We start from the raw sequence: 14,125 nt of genomic DNA on the forward strand, positions 1-14,125 counted from the left end.
GATGACTTCTGCATCCATTCCTTCATCTTGTGTGTATTGGCGACTGATACGGCAACGGGGTAGTCCCCGGAGCCAGCTGTAGGGCCTGTCCCAGGGTTGGAGTGGCTGCAGGGAACATCACAGTGGTTGGAGGGGCTGCAGGTAAAATCACAGGGGTTGGAGGGGCTGCAGGTAAAATCACAGGGGTTGCAGGGGCTGCAGGTAAAATCACAGCGGTTGCAGGGGCTGCAGGTAAAATCACAGCGGTTGCAGGGGCCGCAGGGTGCGTCACAGGTTTGCATCAGATCAAGACGCATTTCCCTAGAACCACACATTTCCTCCTGAAGGTGCTGAATAGTATTGAATGGTCTTCAAATGCATAGAGCAGACCCAGCAAACGTACAGCTGGTGCTCGGAAGTAGTTAACTCTTATTTTGTTGTTGTTAATTTTGTATCATGACAACAGATGCAAATATGTATCTTGAGTTGAGGGCAAAGGTGACCTTGGATCTGAAGCACACAGGCGTTCACTAATGTCCCCCCCACCCTGAGTGAATCCAGAACGACTCGGAAGGAAAACTAAAGTACAAAGCAGTGCGTTGTGATAAAGAGAGTTTAATAGGGTAGAAAAGGAAGAGAACCTAAAAAAATGCCATCCTGTACAACACAGTCAATAAAGTAAATTTAATGAAATAAAAATGAAACCAATTTTTCCCATTCTAATGAATTCCTATCCCCATCGTGACTTCCCATCCCACTGATCATTTCCTATCCCAACAACCTCCCGTGTCTGATCCCAAGGCTGAATTCCCAACTCCCATCACCCTCCCATCCACCCAGCCGTCCACCCATTTTCTCCCGTCCGTGCTGGCCATGCCCACATGCATGCACGGACTGAGCATGGGCAGCGGGAGCGGGCTGCATGAAATCCCCTCGGCATCCCAGTGCAAGAACAGCTGCAGGCAGAGGCCTTGCTGAGTGAACACCTACACTAGAGGAATTTAATAAGGAAGGCACTAAATAAGAGAAATGACCCGAACGAAGAAATAAGTTTGGGATCTCAGCCATTTGGTGTCCCAACAAGCAGTTCCCATGCCCAACCTTTCCCACCCCAGCTATTGCCAACATCCCAACAGCTTCCCACTGCAACGTTCATTCGCGACCCGCGCATTTCCCATTGCCCCAGTTGCCCATCCCTGACCGTGGCAAACACTGCCTAGCTCCAGCACTGGAGAAGGGAGAGGGCAAGCGAGAGGGGCAAGGGCTGAGGAGCGTGGCTGAAGCTGGAGCAGGCGCCTGCAGAGGTCTCTGTGCCTGCATGCTGAGCGGGCCCGGGTGCTGCGGGGGCCGTCGAGGAGCGCAGGGTCACGGGTAGCCGTAATACTTGGCTATGGCGTGGTCCTTCTGCCGCTGCACGAAGAATTGCACGGGGCCGATCTTCATCTGGTGGGCCGCCCGCTGCCGCTCCTCCTGGGCCAGCTTCTTCAGGCGCTCCCGCTCGGGACGCTGCTGCGGCGTGATGGGCACCGACGCCTCCTGCTCCTCCAGCGGCGTGGGCGCCGCGTCGCCGCCTGCCCAGGGCCCCACGCAGGGCACGTAGTCCACGCGGGGCTGCGCCGGACGCTGCAGCGTGCGTGGCTGCGTGGGCAGAGGCTCCCACTGCGCTTGGCCCCCCGCGGCTGGCAGGCACGGCGCTCTGGGCGCCTGCTGCACGGGAGCTCTCCACGCTCGCGCCGTGCTGCCTGGTGGTGCCGGCACCGCCTGGGCCTTGTCGCCAGCTGGGGGCCGGGGGGCAGCGGGCACAGCGCTGGAGCCTGGCACCGTTGGCGGGGCCCTGGGCATGCTGCTGGGGCCGCTGGAGGTGGGCTGCAGCTGCACACAGGGCGGCTGGCGCACTGGCTCCAGCGCCTTCGCCCTGGCCCCCAGCGGCTGCAAAGTCTCGCTGGGGGTCTTTGTCCCCGGGTGCTGGCGCTGCAGCGTCTTGTCCCCGATGGCTTGGGGACGGAGCCTGTCCTGGGCCCGCATGGCACGGGCACGGGCACGGGGCTTAATGGGGGGGGGCTCCAGCAGCAGCAGCGCTCTCCGGGGAGGCGGTGCCGCTGCTCCTTGCCCCCCAGCAGCCCCCGGGCTTCGGGCTCTCTTGCTGGGCGCCCTGGTGCTGTCGCTCGCCGGCTGCTGCCTGCCGCCGCCCGCTTGGCTGCTGCTGCCAGCCACCGCGCTGTGGCCACCCGTCTTCCCCTGGCACAGCGTCTTGGGGCCTTGGCCACCCTGGCCCAGCGGCGTCGTCTTCTCCTTGCCGGGGGTTTTCTCCGTCGCCGGCCTCCTGTGCTGGGAGCTCTGCGCTGTGCTGGGGGTGCTGGTGGGCGCGGGGCGCTTGGCCCCCCACTTGGTGCCGGTGGGCGCAGGGGCAGGCGGGGGGCTCTTGAGGGGACTCAGAGGGGGATTGGGCAGGGGCCTCCTAAGGGCTCTAATAAATTCAGGGTCGGGGGGGCTCTTGAGGGGACTCAGGCGAGGCTTGGGCAGGGGTCTCCTAAGGGAATTAAGGAATTCAGGGTCGGGGGGTCTCTTGAGGGGACGCGAGGGAGGGTTGGGCAGGGGTCTCCTGAGGGCACTGAGCTGGGGACTGGCTGCAGGCTTGAGGGGGGAGCTCGCTGCCGGCACAGCAGGGGGCTGCACCGCCCGCCCACCCTGCACCTTCTCGGGGTGCACCCCAGGGGTTGAGGGTACCTCACCCAGCGCTCTGGTGGCTGCCAGTCCCTGTGTGCTCGGCTCCTCCATGTCCTCGCAGAGGTCGGGCAGCTCAGACAGGAAGCGGCTGAGCACAGGACTGCTGGGGACACCGGGGAAGGCGTCCCGGGGCTCCACGGCATCGAGCCAGCTGAGCAGCTCCTCCAAGCCGGAGATGTCCAGGTCGGCCGGGAGCTGGTCCTGCAGGTGCTGCAGCTGCTGGCTGTCCCCTGCCAGGTGGGGAAAGGCCTCGGCGAAGGCATCGGGGCCCAGCTCAAGCAGCTCCAGGGGCTCCTCAGGCACCTCTGCAACTGTCGCCGCTGAGGAAAAAGCAAGCAAATCCCCCAGGATGGGCGATGCCAGCTTTCCCATGGCTCCTGGGTGTGGGGCGCCCAGCGGCCGGCTGCGCCAGCCCCAAACTCACCGTCGGGCGTCACCGTCCGGGTGCTGGCGGTCGTTGGAGCCTGGGCAGGCTCGGGGGGAGTGGGGCCGGGCAGCGGGGGCCCCTGGTCCTCGCTGAGCCCCACGGCGTGGTCGCAGGGCTCCGGCAGCTGCCCCCGGCTGCTGGTCAGGGTGCGGGGCGCGGGGAGCGCCTGCCCCCGCAGCGGAGGCCCCGGGACGAGGAGGGGTGGGGGGCCGGGGTGGGCAGGGGCCTGCAGCAGGCAGGTGCCTGCGGGGTGCAGGAGCTCCCCATGGAGCACGGCCCCGGGCCCCAGCCAGAGGGGATCCTGGGGCAGCACCGTCCCCGTCCCCACGGGCTGTCCCCACTGGTAGACGGGGGCCCAGGGAGGAGCGGTGTGGGGGAGCTGCCCCACAGCAGGGAGCTGCCCCACGGCGGGGAGCTGCCCAAGCTGCAGGTGGTGCCCCTCGGGTGGGAGGTGCCCCCCAGGTGCCAGCTGCACCCCGGCGGGGAGCTGCAGCACCTGCCCCTGGACCCCCGGCACCACGTGCCAGACGGTGGCCTGGGGCAGCGCGTAGGGGAGGGTGGGTACCTGGGGGGGCTGCAAGGGCAGCGCCATCGCTCCGGGGAGGGAGGGCAGCAGCCACGCAGCCACCGTTGGCGGCACGGCTGGGACGACGAAGGGGGAGTTTTGCGTCTGCGGAAGCCGCGGAAGCCGTCTGGGGAAACCCTCTGTGGGAAAAAGGGCGCTGGGGTGAGATCTGGGGCGCTGGGCTCGCCAGCAGGGCCGCAGCCCCGGGAGGAGCGGGAGCCGGCTGCTGTACCTGCCATGGTGGCTGGAGAGTGGGGCGGTCGGTTGGGGAACGCGGGCAACGGCGGTTCCGTCCCAACGGCTGACCAGCCCCTCACCGCCATCTTGGTGAGGACTGCAGGTTTTGGACCCAAGCAGGCTTCCCGTCGCAAGACTTTTCCATCCCCATCAGGCTTTCCCTCCCACGCATCATTTGCCATGCCCAGGACGGTTTCACACCAACACTTCCCCGTCCCAAGCATTTCCCGTCCCAGTACCAGCTTTTCATCCTAACGGTCATTTCCCATCCTTACAATTTCACATGATAACAGATTCCCATACGAGATATTTCCCATCGACACGAAGCCTTTCTTAATCCAAAGAGATCTCATCCCAAAGAATTCCCATCTCTCTGATTACTTTTCCAAGTACTTCCTTCCCCAGTGAATGTTACCCGCCCCATTAAAGACTTCCCATCCCAATACTTCCCCATCCCCGGAGTGATTTCCCATCCCGACGCTTTTGCTCCCCAATGATTTCAAACCCAGGGAAGATTTCCCATCTCTTTGATTTCCTAGCCCAATGGCTTTCCACCCCAAGGAAGTCTTCCCATCCCAGCAATGATTTCTCGGCCCACTCATCATTTCCCATCCCAATCATTTCCCATTTTCACCATCCAACAGACAGCTTAGCCAGCCCACAGCTGTAGAGAGATCACAACAGGGATTTGGACGATTCTGTTAGATGCAAGGTCACGGAGACTTGGTGTGCTACCGATTGCTCTTTATTACAGATCAACACAGATCGCCAGTACCAAGGGCGCTGGGATGAATCTGCTGAATATGCAGATACAAGGCTCTTACATTTCTTACCAGGAAATAAACAGATATGGGCATTTCTCTCTACCCACCTTAGTAAAAAGATAGGAAGGGTAGAGCAGTAATTAAGAGGAGCATGCTCAGCCACCGGCACGGAGGCTGCCCGCTCCTCAGCACCTGTAAGCAGCAGCACCTTCAGGTCTCCTCCTGCACCAGCAGCACATCAGCGTCTCTTGTTCCAGCAGCAGGACATCGGCGTCTCCCATTGCACCATGCAGACCTCCACGCCTCGAGTGCCACCAGCAGTACTCAATGCGAGCTGGACGCTCAGGGCACTTATGGCCACCCACCTTTGTGAGGTCAAAGGCTGACAGTGACTCTCTGCTGACCTCACACGGCTCTCGGGCGCCCCGATGGCAGAGGTTACGGCGGTAAGCTGACTGCCAGGAGGAAAGGCTGACATGAAGTGGCTGCTCCACCATGCCAGGAGCAAGGTCTGCTGGAATGGGGGTTCGGAGGGGAGCTCGGCCTTCGGCCTGGGAACTGTGCCTGGGAGCCAGGGACGTCCTTGGTGTGCAGCTGGACACCTGGGCCTGAGAAAGCAAGGTTTCTTTAGAGAGAATTGGAAGCATCGTCGCCTAGTGGCTGTGTCAGGGGGACGAGAGAAATGCACAGCATCTCTTGGTTCCCTGAAGTGCACGTGTCCTACGCCCTTGGATGTCTCCATGATAGAAAAAGGGACTGATTTTTACCCAAAACAGAGCTCCTTTCTTTCGGGAGCTTCTCATGCTGCGTGTCCTCCTCTCTTTCTTGTATTTGGCTATGACTTTAGGCTTGTTCTTGCTACTCCTTAAGCAGACTGAAGCTTCCTGGGAACATCACGTTAACTGATTTTCACTACCTCTACGTGCCTTTCCTCCACTTCTCATCTAATTAATTAGTGCTATCCTCTTCACGCCTGCTACAGAGGTATCTTTCCTACCTGGTACAAGCTAGAAGAGCTTAGCAGCATCCACACGTCTCTTTCCTTTAGTCATCACAGTTACTTGCTCGAGGTAATTTGTGTTGAGCAGTAATCAACAGGAAGTGTCACCAAGCCAAGGCTGCATTTGCTTGTGTCTTATGGAATCCCTGCAGCTGTGTCCCCTCCCAGCTTCCTGTGTGCCCCAAGCATCCTCGCTTGCAGGGCAGTAGAAGATGCAGAAAAGTCCTGGCCTTAGTGGAAGCACTGCCCTGCAAGAGCTAAGACATCCCTCTTAGCAGCACGCTGTAGCCCCGAAATCCCAAAAAACGGCACATGCCAGCTACTGGGAAGGAAATGAACTCTGTCATTGTGATATACCCGCTCAAGGCCCTGCTCTTTGGCCCAGGTGTCTACGAGGCGGTTTTGGAAATGAATCCTGTTGTGTGACTCCGTTCTTTCTGGGTGCTCCGTCCCCATAAAGCTTGCTTTTCAAGGCCCAGGAGGGTCTGCCGGGCACTGGCCTGGGTTCCCAGCCTGACCCACCTGCTGGGAATCAGGGAGGCTCGGTCGGTGTCTTGTGTTGGGTTTACGAGGACAGGTTCTGGTAGCGGGGGGCTGCAGGGGTGTCCTCTGTGAGGAGAATGCAGCAGCTGCCCCATGTTAGATAAGGGCCGGTTCCAGGAGGCTCCAGAGGGACCCGCTGCTGCCCAGAACTGAGACAAAAAGGATGATGTTTTGCGCCTGCGTGAGAGCCCACCTAAGAAAGGGAAAGAAACCTGCTGCACAGCAGCGTCTGGGTCAGGGAGGAGTGAGAAACCTCTCTGCAGCCCCCAAGGTGAGTGCAGCAGGAGGCAGGAGGTGCTCCAGGCTCACAGCAGCAGTTCCCCTGCGGCCTGGGGAGAGGCCCCTGGTGGAGCAGGCTGTCCCCCTGCAGCCCACGGGTCCCACACGGAGCAGATCTCCACGCTGCAGCCCGTGGAGGAGCCCCCGGTGGAGCAGGTGGATGTGGCCTGGAGGAGGCCGCGGCCTGTGGAGAGCCCCCGCAGGAGCAGGCCCGGCCTGGACTGGAACAGGCTCTGCTGAGCCTCTTTTGCCCGTGACGATCATTGTGGAGTGATCTCCCTGTCCTTCTCTCAGCCCTTGAGCCCCTTCCATCCTATTTTCTCCCCTTTCCGTTTGAGGAGGGGCAGGGAGAGAGCGGTTGAGGTGGAGCTCAGCTGCCCAGCTGAGGAAAAACACCACACCTGCTGTTCTTCGACCCTCAGCAACCCCACAGCATCTTCCTGGAAGGGATCCCTTTCCTTCACGCCTGACAGGCGCCGCCTCCAGAGGCTTGTGCCCCGTTTCCGATCGCTTTCTCAGTGCCCCCTTCCCCAGAGAAGGATCCCAGCTGCTTGGCTTCCCTGCCCTCCGATTCCAGGCTCCCGGAGCTGTTATCCCAGCATCGCAGCAGCCAGGTGACAATGTGCTCGCCTGCATGACAGCTGAAATCTTGTCCCATGTCTCGCAGCTCGCCCAGGGATGGGGATCACCTGCCTACTGCTGCTTTTCTCTCTTTTCTATTTTATAACAGCCTCCTCTTCCCTTCGATGGCCCTACATTGGGGTCGCCTGCCTCGCCTTCCTATTGCTCCTTCCCCTTCTTCTGAGGACTTTCTTCCCTGCCTAAACGAGATGACTTCTGCATTCATTCCTTCATCTTGTGTGTATTGGCGACTGATACGGCAACGGGGTAGTCCCCGGAGCCAGCTGTAGGGCCTGTCCCAGGGTTGGAGTGGCTGCAGGGAACATCACAAGGGTTGCAGGGGCTGCAGGTAACTTCACAGGGGTTGCAGGGGCTGCAGGTAAAATCACAGGGATTGCAGGGGCTGCAGGTAAAATCACAGGGGTTGCAGGGGCCGCAGGGTGCGTCACAGGTTTGCATCAGATCAAGACGCATTTCCCTAGAACCACACATTTCTTCCTGAAGGTGCTGAATAGTATTGAATGGTCTTCAAATGCATAGAGCAGACCCAGCAAACGTACAGCTGGTGCTCGGAAGTAGTTAACTTTTATTTTGTTGTTAATTTTGTATCATGACAACAGATGCAAATATGTATCTTGAGTTGAGGGCAAAGGTGACCTTGGATCTGAAGCACACAGGCGTTCACTAATGTCCCCCCCACCCTGAGTGAATCCAGAACGACTCGGAAGGAAAACTAAAGTACAAAGCAGTGCGTTGTGATAAAGAGAGTTTAATAGGGTAGAAAAGGAAGAGAACCTAAAAAAATGCCATCCTGTACAACACAGTCAATAAAGTAAATTTAATGAAATAAAAATGAAACCAATTTTTCCCATTCTAATGAATTCCTATCCCCATCGTGACTTCCCATCCCACTGATCATTTCCTATCCCAACAACCTCCCGTGTCTGATCCCAAGGCTGAATTCCCAACTCCCATCACCCTCCCATCCACCCAGCCGTCCACCCATTTTCTCCCGTCCGTGCTGGCCATGCCCACATCCATGCACGGACTGAGCATGGGCAGCGGGAGCGGGCTGCATGAAATCCCCTCGGCATCCCAGTGCAAGAACAGCTGCAGGCAGAGGCCTTGCTGAGTGAACACCTACACTAGAGGAATTTAATAAGGAAGGCACTAAATAAGAGAAATGACCCGAACGAAGAAATAAGTTTGGGACCTCAGCCATTTGGTGTCCCAACAAGCAGTTCCCATGCCCAACCTTTCCCACCCCAGCTATTGCCAACATCCCAACAGCTTCCCACTGCAACGTTCATTCGTGACCCGCGCATTTCCCATTGCCCCAGTTGCCCATCCCTGAAAGTGGCAAACACTGCCCAGCTCCAGCACTGGAGAAGGGAGAGGGCAAGTGAGGGGGGCAAGGGCTGAGGAGCGTGGCTGAAGCTGGAGCAGGCGCCTGCAGAGGTCTCTGTGCCTGCATGCTGAGCGGGCCCGGGTGCTGCGGGGGCCGTCGAGGAGCGCAGGGTCATGGGTAGCCGTAATACTTGGCTATGGCGTGGTCTTTCTGCCGCTGCACGAAGAATTGCACGGGGCCGATCTTCATCTGGTGGGCCGCCCGCTGCCGCTCCTCCTGGGCCAGCTTCTTCAGGCGCTCCCGCTCGGGACGCTGCTGCGGCGTGATGGGCACCGACGCCTCCTGCTCCTCCAGCGGCGTGGGCGCCGCGTCGCCGCCCGCCCAGGGCCCCACGCAGGGCACGTAGTCCACGCGGGGCTGCGCCGGACGCTGCAGCGTGCGTGGCTGCGTGGGCAGAGGCTCCCGCTGCGCTTGGCCCCCCGCGGCTGGCAGGCACGGCGCTCTGGGCGCCTGCTGCACGGGAGCTCTCCACGCTCGCGCCGTGCTGCCTGGTGGTGCCGGCACCGCCTGGGCCTTGTCGCCAGCTGGGGGCCGGGGGGCAGCGGGCACAGCGCTGGAGCCTGGCACCGTCGGCGGGGCCCTGGGCATGCTGCTGGGGCCGCTGGAGGTGGGCTGCAGCTGCACACAGGGCGGCTGGCGCACTGGCCCCAGCGCCTTCGCCCTGGCCCCCAGCGGCTGCAAAGTCTCGCTGGGGGTCTTTGTCCCCGGGTGCTGGCGCTGCAGCATCTTGTCCCCGATGCCTTGGGGACGGAGCCTGTCCTGGGCCCGCACGGCACGGGCACGGGCACGGGGCTTAATGGGGGGGGGCTCCAGCAGCAGCAGCGCTCTCCGGGGAGGCGGTGCCGCTGCTCCTTGCCCCCCAGCAGCCCCCGGGCTTCGGGCTCTCTTGCTGGGCGCCCTGGTGCTGTCGCTCGCCGGCTGCTGCCTGCCGCCGCCCGCTTGGCTGCTGCTGCCAGCCACCGCGCTGTGGCCACCCGTCTTCCCCTGGCACAGCGTCTTGGGGCCTTGGCCACCCTGGCCCAGCAGCGTCGTCTTCTCCTTGCCGGGGGTTTTCTCGGTCGCCGGCCTCCTGTGCTGGGAGCTCTGCGCTGTGCTGGGGGTGCTGGTGGGCGCGGGGCGCTTGGCCCCCCACTTGGTGCTGGTGGGCGCAGGGGCAGGCGGGGGGCTCTTGAGGGGACTCAGAGGGGGATTGGGCAGGGGCCTCCTAAGGGCTCTAATAAATTCAGGGCCGGGGGGGCTCTTGAGGGGACCCAGAGGGGGATTGGGCAGGGGTCTCCTAAGGGCTCTAATAAATTCAGGGTCGGGGGGTCTCTTGAGGGGACGCGAGGGAGGGTTGGGCAGGGGTCTGCTAAGGGCAGTGAGGAATTCAGGGTGGGGGGGCCTTTTGGGGAGAGTGAAGGGAGGGTTGGGCAGGGGTCTCCTGAGGGCACTGAGCTGGGGACTGGCTGCAGGCTTGAGGGGGGAGCTCGCTGCCGGCACAGCAGGGGGCTGCACCGCCCGCCCACCCTGCACCTTCTCGGGGTGCACCCCAGGGGTTGAGGGTACCTCACCCAGCGCTCTGGTGGCTGCCAGTCCCTGTGTGCTCGGCTCCTCCATGTCCTCGCAGAGGTCGGGCAGCTCAGACAGGAAGCGGCTGAGCACAGGACTGCTGGGGACACCGGGGAAGGCGTCCTGGGGCTCCACGGCATCGAGCCAGCTGAGCAGCTCCTCCAAGCCGGAGATGTCCAGGTCGGCCGGGAGCTGGTCCTGCAGGTGCTGCAGCTGCTGGCTGTCCCCTGCCAGGTGGGGAAAGGCCTCGGCGAAGGCATCGGGGCCCAGCTCAAGCAGCTCCAGGGGCTCCTCAGGCACCTCTGCAACTGTCGCCGCTGAGGAAAAAGCAAGCAAATCCCCCAGGATGGGCGATGCCAGCTTTCCCATGGCTCCTGGGTGTGGGGCGCCCAGCGGCCGGCTGCGCCAGCCCCAAACTCACCGTCGGGCGTCACCGTCCGGGTGCTGGCGGTCGTTGGAGCCTGGGCAGGCTCGGGGGGAGTGGGGCCGGGCAGCGGGGGCCCCTGGTCCTCGCTGAGCCCCACGGCGTGGTCGCAGGGCTCCGGCAGCTGCCCCCGGCTGCTGGTCAGGGTGCGGGGCGCGGGGAGCGCCTGCCCCCGCAGCGGAGGCCCCGGGACGAAGAGGGGTGGGGGGCCGGGGTGGGCAGGGGCCTGCAGCAGGCAGGTGCCTGCGGGGTGCAGGAGCTCCCCATGGAGCACGGCCCCGGGCCCCAGCCAGAGGGGATCCTGGGGCAGCACCGTCCCCGTCCCCACGGGCTCTCCCCACTGGTAGACGGGGGCCCAGGGAGGAGCGGTGTGGGGGAGCTGCCCCACAGCAGGGAGCTGCCCCACGGCGGGGAGCTGCCCAAGCTGCAGGTGGTGCCCCTCGGGTGGGAGGTGCCCCCCAGGTGCCAGCTGCACCCCGGCGGGGAGCTGCAGCACCTGCCCCTGGACCCCCGGCACCACGTGCCAGACGGTGGCCTGGGGCAGCGCGTAGGGGAGGGTGGGTACCTGGGGGGGCTGCAAGGGCAGCGCCATCGCTCCGGGGAGGGAGGGCAGCAGCCACGCAGCCACCGTTGGCGGCACGGCTGGGACGACGAAGGGGGAGTTTTGCGTCTGCGGAAGCCGCGGAAGCCGTCTGGGGAAACCCTCTGTGGGAAAAAGGGCGCTGGGGTGAGATCTGGGGCGCTGGGCTCGCCAGCAGGGCCGCAGCCCCGGGAGGAGCGGGAGCCGGCTGCTGTACCTGCCATGGTGGCTGGAGAGTGGGGCGGTCGGTTGGGGAACGCGGGCAACGGCGGTTCCGTCCCAACGGCTGACCAGCCCCTCACCGCCATCTTGGTGAGGACTGCAGGTTTTGGACCCAAGCAGGCTTCCCGTCGCAAGACTTTTCCATCCCCATCAGGCTTTCCCTCCCACGCATCATTTGCCATGCCCAGGACGGTTTCACACCAACACTTCCCCGTCCCAAGCATTTCCCGTCCCAGTACCAGCTTTTCATCCTAACGGTCATTTCCCATCCTTACAATTTCACATGATAACAGATTCCCATACGAGATATTTCCCATCGACACGAAGCCTTTCTTAATCCAAAGAGATCTCATCCCAAAGAATTCCCATCTCTCTGATTACTTTTCCAAGTACTTCCTTCCCCAGTGAATGTTACCCGCCCCATTAAAGACTTCCCATCCCAATACTTCCCCATCCCCGGAGTGATTTCCCATCCCGACGCTTTTGCTCCCCAATGATTTCAAACCCAGGGAAGATTTCCCATCTCTTTGATTTCCTAGCCCAATGGCTTTCCACCCCAAGGAAGTCTTCCCATCCCAGCAATGATTTCTCGGCCCACTCATCATTTCCCATCCCAATCATTTCCCATTTTCACCATCCAACAGACAGCTTAGCCAGCCCACAGCTGTAGAGAGATCACAACAGGGATTTGGACGATTCTGTTAGATGCAAGGTCACGGAGACTTGGTGTGCTACCGATTGCTCTTTATTACAGATCAACACAGATCGCCAGTACCAAGGGCGCTGGGATGAATCTGCTGAATATGCAGATACAAGGCTCTTACATTTCTTACCAGGAAATAAACAGATATGGGCATTTCTCTCTACCCACCTTAGTAAAAAGATAGGAAGGGTAGAGCAGTAATTAAGAGGAGCATGCTCAGCCACCGGCACGGAGGCTGCCCGCTCCTCAGCACCTGTAAGCAGCAGCACCTTCAGGTCTCCTCCTGCACCAGCAGCACATCAGCGTCTCTTGTTCCAGCAGCAGGACATCGGCGTCTCCCATTGCACCATGCAGACCTCCACGCCTCGAGTGCCACCAGCAGTACTCAATGCGAGCTGGACGCTCAGGGCACTTATGGCCACCCACCTTTGTGAGGTCAAAGGCTGACAGTGACTCTCTGCTGACCTCACACGGCTCTCGGGCGCCCCGATGGCAGAGGTTACGGCGGTAAGCTGACTGCCAGGAGGAAAGGCTGACATGAAGTGGCTGCTCCACCATGCCAGGAGCAAGGTCTGCTGGAATGGGGGTTCGGAGGGGAGCTCGGCCTTCGGCCTGGGAACTGTGCCTGGGAGCCAGGGACGTCCTTGGTGTGCAGCTGGACACCTGGGCCTGAGAAAGCAAGGTTTCTTTAGAGAGAATTGGAAGCATCGTCGCCTAGTGGCTGTGTCAGGGGGACGAGAGAAATGCACAGCATCTCTTGGTTCCCTGAAGTGCACGTGTCCTACGCCCTTGGATGTCTCCATGATAGAAAAAGGGACTGATTTTTACCCAAAACAGAGCTCCTTTCTTTCGGGAGCTTCTCATGCTGCGTGTCCTCCTCTCTTTCTTGTATTTGGCTATGACTTTAGGCTTGTTCTTGCTACTCCTTAAGCAGACTGAAGCTTCCTGGGAACATCACGTTAACTGATTTTCACTACCTCTACGTGCCTTTCCTCCACTTCTCATCTAATTAATTAGTGCTATCCTCTTCACGCCTGCTACAGAGGTATCTTTCCTACCTGGTACAAGCTAGAAGAGCTTAGCAGCATCCATACGTCTCTTTCCTTTAGTCCTCACAGTTACTTGCTCGAGGTAATTTGTGTTGAGCAGTAATCAACAGGAAGTGTCACCAAGCCAAGGCTGCATTTGCTTGTGTCTTATGGAATCCCTGCAGCTGTGTCCCCTCCCAGCTTCCTGTGTGCCCCAAGCATCCTCGCTTGCAGGGCAGTAGAAGATGCAGAAAAGTCCTGGCCTTAGTGGAAGCACTGCCCTGCAAGAGCTAAGACATCCCTCTTAGCAGCACGCTGTAGCCCCGAAATCCCAAAAAACGGCACATGCCAGCTACTGGGAAGGAAATGAACTCTGTCATTGTGATATACCCGCTCAAGGCCCTGCTCTTTGGCCCAGGTGTCTACGAGGCGGTTTTGGAAATGAATCCTGTTGTGTGACTCCGTTCTTTCTGGGTGCTCCGTCCCCATAAAGCTTGCTTTTCAAGGCCCAGGAGGCTCTGCCGGGCACTGGCCTGGGTTCCCAGCCTGACCCACCTGCTGGGAATCAGGGAGGCTCGGTCGGTGTCTTGTGTTGGGTTTACGAGGACAGGTTCTGGTAGCGGGGGGCTGCAGGGGTGTCCTCTGTGAGGAGAATGCAGCAGCTGCCCCATGTTAGATAAGGGCCGGTTCCAGGAGGCTCCAGAGGGACCCGCTGCTGCCCAGAACTGAGACAAAAAGGATGATGGTTTGCGCCTGCGTGAGAGCCCACCTAAGAAAGGGAAAGAAACCTGCTGCACAGCAGCGTCTGGGTCAGGGAGGAGTGAGAAACCTCTCTGCAGCCCCCAAGGTGAGTGCAGCAGGAGGCAGGAGGTGCTCCAGGCTCACAGCAGCAGTTCCCCTGCGGCCTGGGGAGAGGCCCCTGGTGGAGCAGGCTGTCCCCCTGCAGCCCACGGGTCCCACACGGAGCAGATCTCCACGCTGCAGCCCGTGGAGGAGCCCCCGGTGGAGCAGGTGGATGTGGCCTGGAGGAGGCCGCGGCCTGTGGAGAGCCCCCGCAGGAGCAGGCCCGG

General features: G+C 61.0%; 2 protein-coding genes across 2 annotated transcripts; both read right to left on the bottom strand.

Annotated features, from left to right (window-relative positions):
* Positions 1-257: 257 nt before the first annotated feature.
* Positions 258-4,607, bottom strand: LOC136788842 (proline-rich protein 36-like). The gene is made up of 3 exons (XM_066987554.1): positions 3,931-4,607; positions 3,131-3,838; positions 258-3,026 (listed from the first exon to the last, which is right to left on the bottom strand). Exons 1-3 carry the CDS (start codon positions 4,157-4,159, stop codon positions 1,345-1,347), a joined length of 2,619 nt encoding a protein of 872 aa, XP_066843655.1. The 5' UTR covers positions 4,160-4,607; the 3' UTR covers positions 258-1,344.
* Positions 4,608-7,577: 2,970 nt separating this feature from the next.
* On the bottom strand, positions 7,578-11,969 carry LOC136788843 (proline-rich protein 36-like). The gene is made up of 3 exons (XM_066987555.1): positions 11,320-11,969; positions 10,520-11,227; positions 7,578-10,415 (listed from the first exon to the last, which is right to left on the bottom strand). Exons 1-3 carry the CDS (start codon positions 11,546-11,548, stop codon positions 8,662-8,664), a joined length of 2,691 nt encoding a protein of 896 aa, XP_066843656.1. The 5' UTR covers positions 11,549-11,969; the 3' UTR covers positions 7,578-8,661.
* Between the last annotated feature and the right edge of the window lie 2,156 nt (positions 11,970-14,125).

This window comes from Anser cygnoides, chromosome W (genome assembly GCF_040182565.1).
Source record: "Anser cygnoides isolate HZ-2024a breed goose chromosome W, Taihu_goose_T2T_genome, whole genome shotgun sequence".
NCBI lineage: Eukaryota > Metazoa > Chordata > Aves > Anseriformes > Anatidae > Anser > Anser cygnoides.